Source organism: Coturnix japonica, chromosome 1, assembly GCF_054131305.1.
Source record: "Coturnix japonica strain WE chromosome 1, WE-NBRP24, whole genome shotgun sequence".
Classification (NCBI taxonomy): domain Eukaryota; kingdom Metazoa; phylum Chordata; class Aves; order Galliformes; family Phasianidae; genus Coturnix; species Coturnix japonica.
The window spans coordinates 34250897-34269931 of NC_140663.1; the positions used below are offsets into that span (position 1 = coordinate 34250897).

At 36.9% G+C, this 19035-nt stretch overlaps 1 protein-coding gene across 5 annotated transcripts in view; it reads left to right on the forward strand.

Moving 5' to 3' along the window:
* Positions 1-19035, forward strand: part of ZDHHC17 (zDHHC palmitoyltransferase 17) — a 65021-nt gene that overhangs the window by 28311 nt on the left and 17675 nt on the right. For 2 of the 5 annotated variants that reach the window (XM_085537257.1, XM_085537262.1), the window contains exons 6-11: positions 4568-4632; positions 5381-5543; positions 9030-9148; positions 10003-10128; positions 11346-11488; positions 13492-13592. In XM_085537257.1, the coding sequence (XP_085393383.1) occupies positions 9044-9148; positions 10003-10128; positions 11346-11488; positions 13492-13592 (475 nt within the window). In that variant the 5' untranslated portion in view covers positions 4568-4632; positions 5381-5543; positions 9030-9043. Of the gene's footprint in view, positions 1-4567; positions 4633-5380; positions 5544-8432; positions 8549-9029; positions 9149-10002; positions 10129-11345; positions 11489-13491; positions 13593-19035 lie in introns of those variants that run through there. The other 3 variants (XM_015856976.3, XM_085537255.1, XM_085537263.1) reach the window with 2 other exon arrangements.

Here is a 19035-nt window from a genome sequence, read left to right on the forward strand (position 1 = left end):
TGTTCTTTCAAATGTCAGGTGAGGTACATGAGGTACAATCCAATGAGTCTGATAGAATGTGAGTCTGAAATTAATTGATTTTGGTCTGTTTTCAGCTGCAAAGCCAAATACTAGGTTTGCTACAGGAAATCATCTGTGTATATATAATTTTTAAAAACTGCATTTTGCAGTAATCATTTTCTTATCTTATAATTGTTTGGTGAAACAATATTTAGGGTATGCTGGAGAGTAAGGTAGGCACAAGAAGGCCAGTCTTACATAATCACTATTTCATGAGCTGAATAACGCTCTTAACTTTGCAAGATAATAAATGCTCTTTGGTCAGGAAGAAGTTTTATATGTTGTTCACAAATTATCTAAAATGGAAAACCCATATTCTTACACCAGAAAAATCTTGCAGATGTTCTGTATTTGCAAACTTGTTGAAAGCGTAGCATTAATAATATGTAAATATCCTTTAAGATGTTATATCATTATTATGAAATCTCACTGTGAATGTTTGCCCTGATGTTTATATACAGACTTGGCCTAGTTATTTATTTGAGCATATAATGCTTCACTCTGAGGGCAACTGTGTGCGTTGTATAGTTGTGTACATACATGGATGCAAAAATCTTACTTTGAAATTTGAGTCCTATTATCTTGGTAACAGGTCTCTTGTTACCAAGAGCTTTTTCTTTTAGAGAGTAAGTCTTAATAAATCCCCCCAGTGTAATCAAACATGATTTCAGTATCCTTTGTATTCCCTTCCAAGTTTAAATTAACTCTTATTTCAAGCACTTCAGAAAAGCTGAATTGAAGTTATTTATTGATTTGTATACCTAAAATATACATTGTAAGGTGGAATGATACAAAGATTGTAACAGATATTCAAAAGGTTATTTATAAGGAAAGACTCACCAATACAGATGCCTTTACTGGGAAATGCTGAGGCAACCTCCACCAGGGAGCTATCTCCAAGTGATGCTGCTGTAGTGGTGGTCAGCCCTTAAATGAGGTCTAGAGGAGATGGAGTCAAGCTCCACCCCTTCCAGGAGCACAGCTGAATTACCCTCACCTGTGCTCCCACAGCTGACCCAACACTTGCCTCAGCTGATTAATCAGAGGTTCAGGCTGTGATTACCAGGTAATTTCCCATACAACATATAATAAATAATATAATTATAAATAACATAAGTAACATTGCAATGGCAATCTCTAAACTCATAATTTTTTTAGCTATACATACAACTACAGAAACTGCTCAGCTTCTGTAGAGGCTATGGGAAATTTAATGATTCTACTTTTTATTCTTCTTCAAAGTGCATATGTGTTTGTTAGTCATGGAGTCATTTGAGTTGTAAAGGACCATTAAAGGCCATCTGGTCCAAGTCTCCTGCACTAAACAGGGACACCTACAGGTAGATCAGGTTGCTCAGAGCCCTGTGGCCTGACACTGAATGCCTCCAGGGGCAGGACATCAACCTCCTCTCTGAGCAATCTGTTCCAGTGCTTCACCACTCTTACTGTTAAACACAACAACAACAACAAAAACAATATTTTCTTTATATCCAGTTTAAATCTCTACTCATTTAGTATTCTCTTGTCCTATAGCACCAGACCCTGCTTTTTGTTGGCATTAATCTTTACTTCCTTTTTATTATAAATGATTTGGAAACTTAAACTGTTTTTGCTAATATAGACTTACCCTGTTAATCTTGTAAACTTTTTTTTTCCTTTTTGCTTGGCAGAGATGAGGCTCTCTTACATTCTGAGAATGGGCTTGTCCTTGTTCCAAACCTAATTGTAGCATCTGGGTGATGAAAGGCATGTAAATTTAAACAGAATCATGGAATGGCTGAAGGTTTGACCAGATGGCCCTTCCAACTCCTGATCAAATACAGGCACCTAGAACAGGTTGCCTGGCACCTAGTCCATGCAGCTTTTGAATCCACAAGGGGGATGATTTCACAGCCTCTCTGGGCAACAGTGTGTGCCAGTGCTCCCTCTCATGTCAGCACTGAGCATTATTCTTGCAACAGCACTCAGACCAGAAGCTGCTAAACCAAGCATTTACTTCCTAAACCTACACAAGAGTGCATTAGTTACAGAATTCTGAGGCCAAGCATGATTCTTCTTTATGAGTGTCAAAACAAACTCTGATGGACTGTATTATTCAGAGCAGATCTCTTGTTCAGAAAAGCAAGGTAACTTCTTTTGCCATACCTAACTTGGTAAATTGCCTGTCAGTCTGCACTAGATTTGTTTCACTAGAATCCTATGAAGTCTTTTGGAGAATAATTGGTATATCTTTCCCAAATCAGAAAACATTTTCAGTTGAACATCCACCTTCCTGATTTTCTTCCTTCCTAAATTTTCTTTACTCTTTACTTTTATGTATGTTATTTCTTAGAGAGCCTGTTTTATTTTCTCTGGCTGACAGTCTATGTAAAAGATCTTTTCCTTGTTCAAAATCCTATTCTCCGTAAGCGTATGATGGATCTTCTTATAAAGTCATATCATATAAAATGATATGTAAAATAACCAGGAATGTTTCTAGAGATGATCAAAGTCCCAGTCTGTTTATGTGCAGTTCAGTGTATTTTTGTCTGGAATCCATTTATGCTTTTTGTGCTTTTGAGAAGGTTGTGTTATAACACGGGACTGGCTTGATCACTGCTATTAAAAAGCCCTGGTAAGCCAAAATGTTGCTGTGGTCTCTAGTGGCTATTCAGAATTTAAACTCATCAGCTGTTACTTCAGAAAGTGGTGTCAAGCAGCAGAATTAATTGACACAGCTCCTTTTCATGTAGGAAGTTGTTTCCTCCCCTGTTTTTTACCTCTGAAGCTTCTTGTGGAATCCTGTATTAATGCCACTGAACTAAAATCTGTCTAGTCTTTGAAGATGTTCTCTTTGAGAGCCAGAGCTATCCTATTTCAAGTACTTTTTAAATAATTACTGATGTTGGTCTGTTGTGTTCTCTCATTTAATTATATACATAGGATATAAGTATACTTTTAATCATTGCATCACTGTATTTAGTATTGAAATCTGGCTCTTGTCGCGCTGAAATTCCTTCCCTAGCAGCATGGACAGCTGTCCATGAGCATTATCAGATTGACCTGTCACCAGGAGTTAACAAGAAGGTAATGCTGAGATGCCTGATGGTTAACACCAGAAAAGAACAGTCTTCTGATGTATTATATGTTGCTGAAGGTTTACTTTGTCACCTCAGCACTTTGATACAGAAGAGCAACAAAACTTTCTTTCTGAAATGTACTCTTTTGTTGTGTGAATGTAGCATTATTTCATGCACATAAAACTGTGTGCAAGTGAGTCTTAGTTTCTTTGTCACTAGCTACAGTTCCTTTGAAGAGGGATCTGCCTCAGCCCATGTTGAAGCTTAGCATGAGTAATCGATGTAGCCTGCTCATATAATATAATAATTTGGAGCTCATCTTTTTTCCTCTTTTAACTGTCATCCGGTGTGCAAAATGTAGTTTCAGTTTGTCTGGTGCTATCACTAAAGGAGTCTTTTTTACTTCCTTACAAGCAATCAGCTCTCTGTAGATCACAAAGCATTTTATTTCTTCACATAATCTAAAAATTAAGAGTGATTGTTTATGTCTCATTAGTATGTGCATGTTTAAAAACATGTAGTTCACACAGTGTGACCTGTGAATCAAACTCATGCTTCTTAAGGATGAATGACCTGGAGGTTCAGCTGTGGTTCTGATTTCCTTCACAGTCTTGGCAAGGGAGCTTGAAGGGAGTGAATGCCAACAGTTGTGTGGCTTTAGGTGGTTCTAAAGGATGGACTCTGTGTGCATACATAGAGGAAAGAGGCTTAAATATTGGTCTAAGTACGTGCAGCTTGTTTCTCAATATGCTGGGCAATAAAGTAGTGGTTCTCATCCTTTCTTATCAGTCACATTTTATTTCTGATCTTTAATTTTTATTTTTTTTTTTTTTGTTTAGCAATTGAGTAAAAATACACTGCACAGGTATCTGCAATCTGGGGATCTTTTAAAAGCAGTTGTGTAGTTATTTAGTAGAACTAAACTGGCTTTTCTGGAAAGCTTTTTTCTGTATCAGGCTAGTAGCACCCGGACTTCTGGGTGTTTGGCAGATACCAAAGCAGAGAATTGGCAAGTAGAAAGCTACATCTTCTGCATTTTGAGTTTCTCTCAAGAGTTTCTATAGTATATGCTTTTATTAAAACACTTTCAAACTAATTTTCTTAGTAAGGGCTGAGGGAAGTAGCGTAGGAGATACTGATAGAGCTCTGCCACCTCTAAGCACAGTTGTTCCGGTCTTGAATTAAATTTAGAGTAATTTTGTGCTGACAAGCTGTAGAACTTGCTCACTTGTGCTTGAGAGACTAATCTGGCTCTGAATGTATATAGGACCCACCAACTTCCTTGCCTCACTACAGGCAGAGGTCTATAACAGGACAAAACACTGTAGATAGTAGATGCTTTCCTTTCTGATAGAAGTTAAAGAATTGTTTTATTTCAGATGTCCTGCGTACTGCTGTTTTATCTACTTGAACAAACACGTTTATCTCATCAATTTTCTTTTTTTCAGGATGTAGATATGATGGATCAAAACGGAATGACACCGCTAATGTGGGCAGCTTACAGAACACATAGGTAATACATATACTCACTGCAATTTTTTTTTAATCTTGATGTTAACTACATATGTCACTTGGAATAATGACTGATTTTGAGTTGTGGAGTGTGCTTTGCTTTAATTAGTCAGTGTATTTACCATAGTTGACTTTTTCTCTCTCTTAATTTATGACCTCTTCCAGAGTGAAGATACTGTCCAGATACACTCATTATTATGTTTTGGGTTTTTTTTGTTTGTTTTATTTTGATTTTAATTGAGTAGATCTTTCTGTGGAAATTGCTGAAGCAAGTTGGTGTAAAAAGGCAATTCTTCAAAGTTGGTTTGAATTAGTTTCCTGCTGGGAAACTAACCTACCTCCTTTGTTGAGTGATACATAAGTGAGATTTTGCAAATACCTGCCATTGGCCACCAGTATTTTTATTCTCATCTTTAGGAATGTGGAGTGGAAGTCTGAAATACTGTCTGTATAATAATTTGTTTCCTTTTACAAATCTACGTTAATACTGTTAGTTGTTGAGAGACATGAGAACAGAATTAGGTACCAAATGTGTTGCGTTATGTCCCAGAAGAAGCTCTTTTTAAATTCAACAGAATTGCAGTTGTTCTTTGGTGGGAGTAGAATTTGAGCCATTCATAATCATCAACAAATACGTCGCATCTACATAGTGTAATTGATGAACATTCTGTATAGAATTTGAACTCATTAAGAAGAAGATGGAATGTATTGAATTCTTTTGTAGGTCTAACAAGGCTTTTCTTTTCTAGTGTGGATCCAACCCGATTACTACTTACGTTTAATGTTTCTGTTAATCTTGGAGACAAGTACCACAAAAACACAGCATTGCACTGGGCTGTACTAGCAGGAAATACTACAGTTATTAGTCTTCTGTTAGAAGCTGGAGCTAATGTTGATGCTCAGAATATAAAGGTAAACAGTCTGTTTTTATTGTAAGTGGTTTGAGATAGAAATCTGAAGAATAAATTATTCTCGTGGGTATGGTGGGATCGTGAAGATGAAGCAAATATCATGGCATTAATTTTTATCCAGGTGTCAGTGCTTATTAACAGTGATGCATAAATACTAAATCTGAACCTTCAAAAGTACCTGCGTAAACAATTTAGAAGTGGTTGAGTATATTTGGAATAGGGTGCACCTTCAGATAAGATGCATGATGTGCCATGTATTTGGATGGAAAAAAATCTGTCTGAACATATTGTAGTGAAGTTTTGGGATGACTGTCTTTTTAACTATTACGAGATGTGAGAAGGTTCATCTCCTCCTGGCAAGGAAATTGAAGGCTGAAAAATACCAGTAAGAGTAGATTACAAAAACAGGCTCTTTCTTGTATCAGAACTTCAAGTTGCCTGGTTATTTTGCCAGAACCTCTTAATGAAGATTGATTCAGCACTAATTTAGCCCATCCTTAGCATGTGTTAGACCAGCCACAAAGCTATTAGAACTTATGTGGTAGGCATGGAGTCTGTGAGAGCAGCTTCTCTGATGGAAGGTGGGCCTATTCAATCTTTGTGGTGTTTTTGTCCAGTGCCTGTCCATTACCATTATGTATAGCAAATCAGCTGTACTTTATCACCTTCGTTGTTTCTTTTGTGGTGTTGGAATTCAAGTTTAGATAAAGAATTTTCCACTATCCCCTTTCTCTTCAAATATTTGTATTTTTCACCTAATATTGAATATTATAATTGTTATAAATAGACTGCAAAAAATACAGGTCTACACCTGTATTTACAAAACATTATATATCTAATTAATTTGACCTTTCACCATTTTTCCTACCTGTTAAGATGGCCGGGCCTTACTTCAGTTGGAACAAATAATAGAAGTGTGCTTAAGGCAAACAAAGCCATTCATCCATTCTCTTCAACAGCATGTAATAGTGTTGTTAGGGATGCATTTTAATTTTACTTATAGATTTTTAGGTTCTACATGCAATAGTTATGTATTAATGCAGATATGCTTCCTAGTCTATGAGGTCAGCTGTGAGACAAATCGTAATTTAGCCACACTTCTTATAAACTGTTAAGAAGCTCTTCTCTGTGCCACCTAATGGTAAAAATTAATAACTAGGTTTTTTTTTGTGTGGGGAAAAAAGATCAGTGTGTCATAACTTGCTTCCCTTGACAAACTGATTAGTTCACCTAAAGTCCTCACTTTATCTACGTTTCTGGACTCTTGTGCAATCCGTAATACAATTAATATGTTTGGCCAACTGAAATGATACCAGCTAGCCTGCAGCAGTTACATTATTGACAGACAGCAGCAGTCAGTAGGAAAAATAGGCTTCTGAACCTGCTGGATCATGATGTCTTTCCAGTCATGCCAGAAGACGCGTGCCTGGTTTCGTTATCTGCAGTGGAGTCAGGATTACTCGTATGCTTTCCTCTCAGTTTCTAGGATATTTAGATGTCAGAATGCTTCTAGCAGGGGTAGTTTCACGATCCTGTCAGTATCTATAAAGGGTGTTGTTTGGGGTGATTTATTGTATGTTCATCGCAAGCACATAATAGACATGAAACTTGGTTTGATTTCTTTAGATATGTAGAAACTGGTTTTTGTGCTTCTCATTTGACTGTTCAGCAAAAAAAAAAATAAATAAAATGAAATAAAAAATTCAGCAGAAAGACTGCTTTTGAAGTGGCTCGTATTTCTTTAGAAATAAAAGAAATAATGAGAAACTTCTTCCTAATGAAGTAATTCCTAGATTTCCGTAGCAGTATTGGAGTCCTTTCTTCAGATAGGTCATGAAATTGACCAAAACCAGCAAAGGCAGCTGCAGTTGAAGAAATAAACCAGTTGATACACCTTTGTCTTTTTTCAGATTATGAAATGGATGAAATTTTATTTATTAATTTTGACCTTTTTGTTATTAGCTCGAGGCAGCCTATGTTAGAAAACTGCGTGTTGTTGGCTTTCTAGTTTTGGGTTAGGTTGGAACCAGTCATCTCAGTAAGCTTTTATGTTGCATGATAGTTTGAATGCTATAGTGGAGGAGACCTAAAAGAAAAGCACAATCACACTGTTATTCCTGAATAAAACTGGATAGTTTGGAGAATAAAGAAACATGGAAAAGGAGAGAGAGAGAGAGAGAAGGTCCATTTTGGAAGTAAAACGATATAAAGCGACATTGTGGGTTATTAACAGCTGAATGTGTATATATCGTAGGTACAGTTGTTCCAAGTGAATCGAAGTGGATTTGTCCTGTTTTTGTTGTTTATCGGATTTGTATTATGCTGCACGAGAGAATAACAATTTTCTGTTGGTAGTAAGATAGGTTTTGTTTTTTTTTTTTTAATTTTCTTTCTTTTGAGACCCAGATTGCAATTGCAATTGGAAGCTTGTTAGTAGTCAGGGGAGAGTTGTGTGGTTTTTTTAAGTGTCTGGCCTTACTAGCAGACAGACTGAGCAGATGAGGTCAGGATTTCTTAAGAACTCAGCTAATAATTGGAATTAAATAATTAACAAAATTTTTTAATACATTGCTGAATAGATATTAGGTGTAGTTTGTTGATTATGCAGTGTATCCATAGGTTTGTCTGTGGAAGTCTACATGTAAAGTTCCCTATGGTAATGACGCTTCAGAAAATTCTTTCTGTCTAATCACTTAAAATATATACTCTTGGAACGTAATTGATTTCTGGCAGTCCAAGTTGTTTAGTGGACCAAGATCCCTGATTTTTTTAATTGCTTTTTAAGCAAGTCACCTATCCATCCCTTTGAATACAAGGAAAATATTAAAGTACCCAGATGATTAGACGCATAGTCAAAGATTTCTTTAAAGCTCCCTCAATCTTTTTATCTAGGCAGTTCCTAGGTGTCTCATGGCCCTCTAGTGGAAGGGATGCTCAGCTGGACCCCAAGGCAACTTCAGGATTTACTTGGGAGATGAGCTCCCAGAGAGAATTGCTTGTCCACAGGTAATCTTTATGGTCTGGAAATATAAAGTGGTCTTAAGAAAAAATTAAAAACACATGATGTCTGGAGTTTTCCAGATACTAGCAATTCAAAATGAGATGCCATTAAATTTTGTGGTGAGGCAGGCACCATAGTTTGATTTCAGACATTTCTGCTGAGAATCAAGAGCCTCAGCCTGTTTCCTAATCATCTGTCAAAAGAATATCCTTTTCTTAGCGATTTTGGAAGTTGAATTTTTTGGACAGGCCGCCTGCAAGATCGTGTTAGTCAGCAAAACACTTCACCTCATAATCTGTAGTTTATGCTGTTTGCCCTTTTAGCGATTTGGAGCTAGATTTCAAAGGCAAAGGTGACAGTTAAGTCTTTCTGTGGCATATAGATAGCTAACTGTCTTTTTTGTTTTTGACACCTCTTCTGTCTATAGTAATGATTGCCCTTTGTGGGTAATTTCAGTTTCTGGTACCTGTCTCACTTTTTTTTTAGGAGGGGGCCAAGCGATGGAGGATTCAGCCATTTTTCAAGCCTCCATGAGTGCTTTGTTTAGGAGGGGATTTAACTCCAGTAGAAGAGAGGAGGAGTCAAATGCAAAACTGAAGCTGGAGGTACCTGCAATTGGTTGTCTCTTGCCTCCTCTATAATTTTAGACGCAGTCGGTAGCTTTCATTAAGCTCTCTTCCTGAAAGTTTAAAAAGCAGTGATATCAAATCAGTCTGTTAGGCACCTTTGGCCCCTGTATATCTCTTTCTCTTTTTGCTTTGTCTGTCAGTTCTCTTAATGTAGGGAATGTGAAAGCATGAACTGTTGCTGGCTTTGCACCCAAAGTACGTGAAGCACAAGCCAAGCATCAAAGCTCAGACTTATAGAATAAGTTATACTCGAGCAATCAGTTAATTCTTTCCCATTTTCTTCCTTGATCTTCATTAACTAGACAGATTTAGAACATTAAACTTTTTGGGGAAAAAAATAATCTTTATTTAAAATATTCTATTGTATTAGTAACTTCACTCTGCCAGGAAAGCAGAGAATTAACTCAAGTCAGGCTTTAGACTGGGAGAGTTTCCATGATCCAGTGGGTTGTGAGCTCTATTTCTTTGCTGGATTTCTGCTGCCTGTCAATAGCTAAGGAGGAAACACAGTCTTTCTTTTGCAGACTGGTGGGCTGTGTATAGAGCAAGGAAACAGATATGTTATGCCAAAGGCAACAATTACTACTATGTCAAGACATGTATTGTCAGTATTACTTAATATTCTGTTTGATTGTATGGTTATATCTGTATAGTTATAAGAGCGTGAAAAAGATCAAAAGGAATGATGAATGAATGATGATTGGTGTCAAGTATGCTGTAAAGTAAAAAATAAATTAAAAAAGAAATAATGCCAGAATTCTGTTTCAAAAGTGCTTTGAATTCATTTTATTTTTAAATCAGTTTTTTTCCTACTTTTATGCTCTCGGCAGGGAGAATCACCACTCGATCTAGCAAAACAGAGGAAAAACGTTTGGATGATCAATCACCTACAGGAAGCAAGACAGGCTAAGGGATATGACAGTCCATCCTTTCTGAGGAAACTAAAGGCTGATAAGGTGAGAAGTAGCATAGCACTTATAACATAAGTCAGTGTTACTGCTGACTTTGGTGGGAAGGTGGAGTTATGTTTGTTTAGGGTAAGCAATTCAGTAATGCATATTCCCCACATTTTAGTTAGGAAATGCTGTCTTTTTATGCTAAAAATAATTACAAAAGAAAAATAAAACACCAGAGCAAACAAAAGCAACAAAACTGCAACCCACCATAAGCCTTCACTGTAACTTTTAGCATTTGTGCTGCTTACACATTAAGAAAGTGCCAAGCAGTTGTACTGCTGGGGCAAATCCAAGATTATTACGCAGCTAATTCTCAAGTATGTAAGGGAAGACATAGTTTTAGATATCCAGAATTCTGATCTCCTCACTGTTAGGTAGTATTTTGTGTCCAGTGACTAAAGCAGTTGTGCTGACAGACTTACAATGTTGTCAGAGTCTTTAATGTGGAGGCCTTTTTTTGATCACGTTATTATCTGATACTGTGGAGAGGAGGAGACTAGAAATGTGTGCATAAAGGGTTACTCTAGCATGAAGAACTGTCTGTTTGCTCAAAGTCTGAGGGCTTGTGTACTGTTAATGTTTTCTCATTGGTGAGAATACTGTGCTGGGTATTAAGTGTATCTGTAGTTTATAATTGTTTCTTGATTTAGGCATTGCATCTTGATTATTACAGCACTGGTTACAGCCTCTGCTGTAATTGTATGGCCATACAGTAATACAACAAATATGGCCCTTCTGTGATTTGTGCGCTGCATTATCTGCACGCGTGCACTTTCAGTATCCAGAAAAAGTTGAAAGTTCCTTAAGCAGGAATTGTACCTACATAATATGACCTGTCTTTCTTCACAGAGTCTTCTGTTTGGCAGTCTATTTCTTATAACGCTTCAGTCTTTAATGCTACCTGAGATTATCTGCACTATAGTCTATAGTAGCTTGCTGCATTTCAATGCTTTTAAAAAAGAACTGCTATTGCCTTTATTCGGGATTAGTAGTAAAATCTCTAAAAGGTTTTTCTTATAAATAGTTAATTTGTTACAGAGTTTAGGAACTTTTTTTTTTGCATATATACTGCAGATACATAAATATAGGTTGATTTAAAACAAACAAACAAAAAAAACTTGATACAAGTTTTTGTGACTGTCCTTTTTATTATAGAATGTTATTATACAATCTGTTCCTAAAAGTAGCATTACTTACAGATATTTGTTTCTATATAGGAATTCCGACAGAAGGTGATGCTGGGAACTCCCTTCCTAGTTATTTGGCTCGTTGGGTTCATAGCAGACCTAGACATTGATTCTTGGCTCATTAAAGGGCTGATGTATGGTGGTGTTTGGGCTATGGTGCAGTTTCTTTCAAAGTAAGTGTTTCATCAGGATACTGTCTGCTTAGCATGCATACAAGAAGTATATTTTGGCATCACGTTTGTTGGATAGATAGATTTGTTTTTCATGTGGTTTTTAGACATGCTGCTTTATTTACTTATTTGTGTCATTTTTCCTTGGAAAGATCTTGTGCATCTTTGTTCCGTTGTCTTGAGAACACATGGAATTACCTTGGCTGAATTACACTGAGCTTATAGAAGCTAACAGAAAAGCAGAAATTCAGTCATCCTCCAGAGGAGGGTGCTGAATGTCTGTCTGACAAAGAGTTATCAGTGTAAACTGTATAGAAAACAATCATGGGAAAAGCTACAGGGACAGAAAAAAAAGACCTGTGCAAGTATGCTATCAAAACCCCGTTTTTGTGCAAAGAGGTGACTAAAGAAAGTGGCTGCTTTTTAATAATGTTGATTTGTTAACTGATTACAGAGAGCTTTAAATGTGTTTGTGATTACTTAAGTGACTGTAGATGTACATAAATGTGTGCACGCACAGGTGTACTCTAGCAGATTTTCAGTGTCCTTAGACATCTTCTTTGCTTTTCTTTATCCTGTGTTTTGTGTATAGAAGAACCTGACATATAATTGAACTTAGAAGCTATCTCCTTTTCTGGCATTGAATATCATGTTTTTTAGAATCACTTTCTCCTCCTTCCTTTCTGTGCAGAGGAAACTAAAATTTTCTGCTTCCTAAAACAAGTTCATGGAATCTAAATGATCTTAATATATATGGGAGGGGTGTTCATCAGACTCATGTCTCTGAAAGACCTTTGAGAAAATCTGGTCAGTCTTTTAGTTATCTGAAGCTGTTCAATCTAGTGACCTCCTTCTACTGCTAGATCACTTGGTAATGCAAATCCTCAGCCATACTTCCTACAGGCAGGGATGACATTTCAGTTACTCAAGATGTGTGTTGTCATCATTTCTGTTCTATTTTTGATCTGCTTGATACCTGCTCAGGATTAATGTTATTTCTTATCCTTTGCTTAATGTTTGGTTATGCATGATTTTCAAAGCGTAGAGATTTGAATAAAACTTTTGCTATTATTGTAGTAATATTTCCTATGCCTTTTGAATTTTAGCTAATCTGCTTAGCTCTGTTTTCTTCCCTATTCCATTCACAAAAAACAAGTGTATAGGAGTCCCTGAAAGAATAGTTACTGCAGTGTGACTGCTGTGTATCTTAATTTATATTCGCATTTTATTTACCACCTTAACTCATCACCTTAGCCTTACAGGATTTTATCAAAAGATTTAGGAAGCTTATATTAGAAGAGTGACAGCTACTAAATCCCAACTAAATTCAAATTCTGTGCAGAATATCCTTTAAAATGGAGAGAATGAGAAGGTAAAAATAATTCTGATGGCTTGGTTTTTGTTTTGGTTGATGTAGTAGCACTCAGTCTTGGAAACTGGCAAATCTATTGTTATGGGAAGTACCAGATTTCCTCTGATTTTTCTATTAGAAGCTCTTACAGAAGTGAAAGATTCAAGAATCAGAAATATGTCAAGTATGTAGGCCGATAACACCAAAGTCTCTTAAACCTTTTCCTTCTTGAAGCGTTGTTGGCTTATGAAGTGTTATACTCAGTGAACCATGGTACTTTCCAAAATAGCAACAGGGAAAACATGGGTTTTCCAATATTATGAACAATTTAAAAACAAACTGAACTTTTTTTTTTTTCCTGTTGAGAAGACTGGGCATTTTCATTTTAGTGCATGTAACAAAGATATTATTCTTAAATCAGATAAGGAAATGTTATGAGATGATATTAAAGTGATGATGAGTCAGTATAAGCTGAGACTTTTTAATGGATTTTTCTTAAATCAACTATTGGTGTTTTATTTTACTGTAAAATACGTATCTCTGTTATCTTGCCCAGGACGTTCAGATCATGTTTGCCTGATGTATTTAGTATGGAGGTTTACTTAAAAAATGAATGTACAACAAACTTAACTGTGATGTCGCTTCTGCTCTACAGGTCATTCTTTGATCACTCCATGCACAGTGCATTGCCTCTTGGAATATACTTGGCAACGAAATTCTGGATGTATGTGACGTGGTTCTTCTGGTTTTGGAATGATATCCTTTTCTGTGTACAGAAATATTTTCTTCATGTTAGTAGTATGAGGTAATAGCCAGGGTTATTCTACATGGAAGTGTAAGTTTACTACTTAAAATTTTGAAAGACTGTCTCCATGAAAAATTGTTTTTTGTCTTGTTGGTAATTATTTTTTGTGCTTTGAAAATGTGATGATAATGTTATGTTTCAGAAAGCAGAAGATTTTCCTCAGAACTGCTTTACAGCAGTCTGCTAAATCTCCTATGCTTTGCAAGTTTAAGTGGGGAAATGTAAGCAAGCCTGTAAGATATGCTGTGGCTGTGAGCTGATGAATTTTAACTTCACAACAAAACAGTAGGCAGTTTGATCTGTGTTCTACTGGAGTTAACTTTGTGAGTAGTACTTACAGGTTTTACAAATTTTGTTTCATGCATACTGTAGATAAATTTGGTTTAACTGTATATTCAGTCTTTGAAGATGGATGCATTAGCAATACTTGATTACAGAATACGCCCATCTTTTCATTTTTTTGACTGTCTGCCTAGACATGAACTTGTATATTCACTTGGTTAGAAATTGTTTCAGAGTCCAATTAAAAATGTCCCTTTGCCCCCTAAGGAAGCATACTGAATTTTTTAAACAACTTTCTTTTGTATTTTAATTACAATAACTTAAAAATTGAATAGACGTTTAGTGTTGTTTTTTTTAAAAAAAAACAAAACAAAACGTTTAATGCTTGCAAATAGTTGAAGTGAATTTAATATTTATGATGGATATTGGTCGTAAGCTGTGCAGTTTCGGGCACCATAATAATCTGGAGATCATCCAAAGGAGGGCTACGAAGATGGGGAGAGGTCTGAAGGCAAAATGTGTGAGGAGCAGCTGAGGTCCGTTGGTTTGTTCAGCCCAGGGCATAGGAGCTGAGGGGGGAGGCCTCGTGGTATACAACTCCTCAAGAAGGGAGCAGAGAGGCAGCACTGAGCTCTGCTCTCAGTGACAGTGACAAGAGAATGGCGTGGAGCTGAGTTAGGGGATGATCAGATTGGAGGTTAGGGGAAGGTTCTTCACCAGGGGATGGTTGGGCCCTGGAACAGGCTGCCCAGGGCAGTGGACGCAGCCCCAAGCTGGTAAAGTTCAAGGGGTGTTAGGACAGTGCTCTCAGACATAGGGTTTGATTTTGTGTGGTCCTTTGTGGAATTAGAAGTTGCACTTGGTGATCCTGGTGGGTCCCTTCTAACTTGGGATATTTTGTCATTCTTCGATTTCCTGGAAAGGGTTTTTCAGTTTCAGAGGAATTATACCATGAAACAAGGTAGTAGCAATGCAATCCTTTCATTATCTCCTCTGTATGTTTTTTGATCTTAGCTTGTGGTTTTCATTTAAGATGGAAGTGTAATTTTCCGTGTCTGACAGAATGGAGTGGATAGTCTGAATACACTGTGCCTTTAGAGTGAAGTTGCTTTCTCTGTTATTCTTTGGTAAGAAGATGTGCCTGACTTCTGACAAGTAGTGAAATAAAACTTTCTCAGGCAGGTTTAACAACTGCACCGTCTCATTTCTGATCTTTCTTATACCTTATAGAGTTTGTTTAGGAACTCGTGGTTAAGTAGCAAATGCTGAGCTGCCTTGAAAAGCTTTTGTGTGCTAGCATAACATCATCTTGAACTGTATGTAAGTATGTGCTTAGTTTTAAGTTGGAGTCCTTCATTGGATTAGAATTGCTTCTACAGCCAAAACAGCATGGTGATGGCCTCCATCTTGATGTGAAAAGCTGTGTCTTGTGGCTAGCTTGTGAGATAGTTTTCCTGTACTGTATAGTTTTTTCATATTCCAATGAAAACTGATGTCTTTCATACATACCAGCTTGCTCAGATTTTTATTTCTGATAGCCGTCCTGGTTAATATAACTTAAAGTTTGTCACCGGGTAATGTGTATTGTTAACCAGAAGTAGTAAGCATAGGTAAGTAACTAATCTGAAAGCATGACTTGAGAAAATCAATAAGATACTGTACTGCTTCTGTAATTTAAGTTGTCTCAAAACCTTCGCAAAAGCTTTTTGAGACACAAAAGTAGTCTGAAAGTTTCAGTTTCTACTGATTGCATTCATTAGAGCTGACACAATTCTATGTGACAAGCAGCTTTGGAGACAGTACTTGGGGCCATCTTCCTTTAATTGATGATTTTAAATTGGAAGTCTTTGTAATAAGATTCCAGATCCATTCTTCTTCTGGAAAATTGCCCTGTAGCTTTATTGAAGAAGAAAAAAAAAAAAGAAAGAAAGAAATTGCATGCCTGTTCTATTTTTATAGCATGAGGCACAATGCTGTGGTTGGGGAAAAGATTCTTGTATTTTTACAGCTTTATATAATTACTTACAGCAGAGCAGAGCACTACTTTATACTCTGTAATGTTCCTCCGATGATGAAACCTGTCCTAGTCATTTTCATGAACTGTGACAATATTTTGCTCGGGAATAGTGTTTCTAACTTTTAAACTGTCAAGTGATGCCTTCCTGGAACTTCAGATGTAACATTACAAGTAGTATGAAAGTCTTTATTGCTGTGAGCATCACTTTAATATTCAAGTATTTGTTAAGAATTCTCTTTTCTTATAGATTTGTTGAAGGTGTCTGAAACAGCATCTAGTCTGCTGGCTTTAATCCTAATGAGGCAGAAAAGGGCAGTAGAAGCCCTTTTCCTTTTCACAAGGAACATACAAAACTAAAGATGAGCAGTGTAATTTCTTGAGTTTAAGGATTGTCGTGTGGAAAATAAATTGTTCTATAAATTACAAGACTTAATGATGTGTCATTTGAAGACCAATCTTGAAAGTAAATTTGAACAATTTATATGAATGTAGTGCCCTTGATTTTGTGCATGTTTCCATTTGATTGAGTTTTCTTTGTATTTTCTGAGACTGATTTATTTGTTAAAATAGAACACTCTTCTTTATAGCAGTTCAGAAATTCCTGAACCATGCATTTACACTTCCCTTCTGCTGTTTTGCCTGTAATGAAGGATAGTTGTCCTGCTCTCTTAGTTTGTCTTATTCTGTTTGCAGAGCAGGGTTTAATAATCATAGAATTATAGAATTACCCAGGTTGGAAAAGACCTTGAAGATCATCAGGTCCAACCACAGCCTAACCGTAGTACCCTAGCTCTAAAAACCCTCTGCTAAATCATATCCCTGAGCACCACATCCAAACGGCTCTTAAACACATCCAGGGATGGCGATTCAACCACCTCCCTGGGGAGAATAATAATAATCCTCCACACAGAATCACTGTATTTTAATTTTATTTTTAAAGAGGAAAAATGCATTGAAATTGCACTTAAAATAATGATAAATCCATAGAGTATTTCGTTCCTTTTCTTTAGTATTTTATAGGTAGAACATTCTCTTACGTCCTATAGAAATTCAGGGCAGATGTATTGAGTTCCTTTGTCAGTTGTTCATGCCATCTTCAAGTTAGAGCTAAACAAATGGAGCTTGTTGTGTTTGAGGTTATTTTGCTGCTTTTTGTTTACTTATTTATTTATTTTTAAGATATCAGGGATTGCTGAAACCCAAAATAATCACAGGATTTTTTTTCTTCTTCCTGATGTTTCCATTTAATGCAATTTTGAGGGTATGATTTTCTTTCATTATGATCTTTTGGTGTGGTGCAGCGCTTGCAATGCTGAAGTACTGAGATGCAAGGCAAATAACTCAAAATTGTTAAAAATTTGTCATTGACTAATACTTTGTTGGTTATCCTTATGACTGGCGTGCTTTGTGTATTGATGTTTTTTAAGTAAAGGAAAACATTATTTCAATTAGAGATAGTTGTTAAAACTGGTTCTAAGAGTGTGCATGATTATTTTGATGCTTTCACAAAGCTGTTACCGTAGCATACTCAGGAGGCCCTGATGCAGTGGCACAGCTGCATAGAGAAGCTGTGGATGCGCCATCTCTGGAGCTATTCAGGGCTAGGTTGGACAGGATCCTGGGCAGCCTGAGCTGGTGGGTGACAGCCCTGCCCATGGCAGGGAGCTATAACTGGATGGACCCTAAGGTCCCTTCCAACCCAAGCTGTTCTTTGATATTTTAAAATTATTAACAAGTTATTTGGTGCAGTTAAACAGTAAAAAAAACAGAAACCCACATAGTATCAATATGTAAAGGTGTCCATTAAGAAAGCACAACACAAACAAATAAATAAATAAATAAATAAATAAAAGCAAAAACAAAAGCTTTACCTGGAGAAAGGGAGCAACAGTGACTTTGTTTCTGAAGGAATCTAAATGTGGAAAAAATATGATCTCCAGTTTCAGCTGTCCATATCTTCCATTTAAAAAGTAGAAATCTGTGGGGTGTTTGTGAGTCAATTACTTTATGGAAAGTGAGGGATTTTTCTTTATAAATAGAGAACAGAGGTCAGATGTAGAGGCCTTGCTGATCTTAGCTGGTAAACATGGATATCATCTAATAAATATGTAGCTATATGAGACCTCTTGTATACCTATAGGCATGGATCTGAATGTACAGCTATTACGAATTGGCAGCTTCATTAGCTTGTGTTCATAGAATCATAGAATTACCCAGGTTGGAAAAGACCTTGAAGAACCACAGCTATAGTTACATAGTACCCTAACTTTAAAAACCCTCTGCAAAATCATACCCCTGAGCACCACATCCAAACAGCTCTTAAACACATCCAGGGATGGCGATTCAACCGCCCCCCTGGGGAGCCTATTCCAGTACTTAACTACTCTTTCTGTAAAGAAGTGCTTCCTAATATCCAACCTAAACTTGCCCTGGCTCAACTTGAGGCCATTTCCCTTCGTCCTGTCACTTGTCACCAGTAAGCACCTTTCAGGTACTGGAAGACGGCAGTAAGGTCTCCCCTCAGCCTCCTTTTCCCCAGACTAAACAGCCCCAGCTTCCTTAGCCCTCTCCTCATAGGGTTGATCTGACGTCTGATGCTAGCTGCAGATCTTTAGGAAAAAAGAATTTGTTATTGGCTTTGTAGTTAGTAGAAGGGAACATCTTGGTATGTAATGCTCGCTCTGGCTTGGTTTCAGTCTATTGTATGATGTGTAACGGTGATACAAGGAATTGGCATTAGTTTGGGCCATTCTAAATAGTCAGCAGATCAGGATAAAAAAATAGCTGATGGCATGTTTGTGACACTCACGGGGTTTGGAATGGGATGGGGATTGCTTGTTTGGTTTTGTTTCTTTCTAATGAGGCAGTCTTTAGGTTCCAAGTGGTTTCCTGGAATGATATTCAGCCTGTTGTTCTTATATAACCTTATTAATTGTGACTGAGGGTAGGAAGCGTTTTGTGGTTGTTTCTGCTTCATCTCTCAGTAAAAAGTGGGGAAACCTTGTAAAAGGCAGAAGGTCAGTATGGTGCCAGAGGTAAATGTTGTATCATGTTTTTTCAGCCATTAATATGGTAAAGGGTTTTTCTTTGCGCAG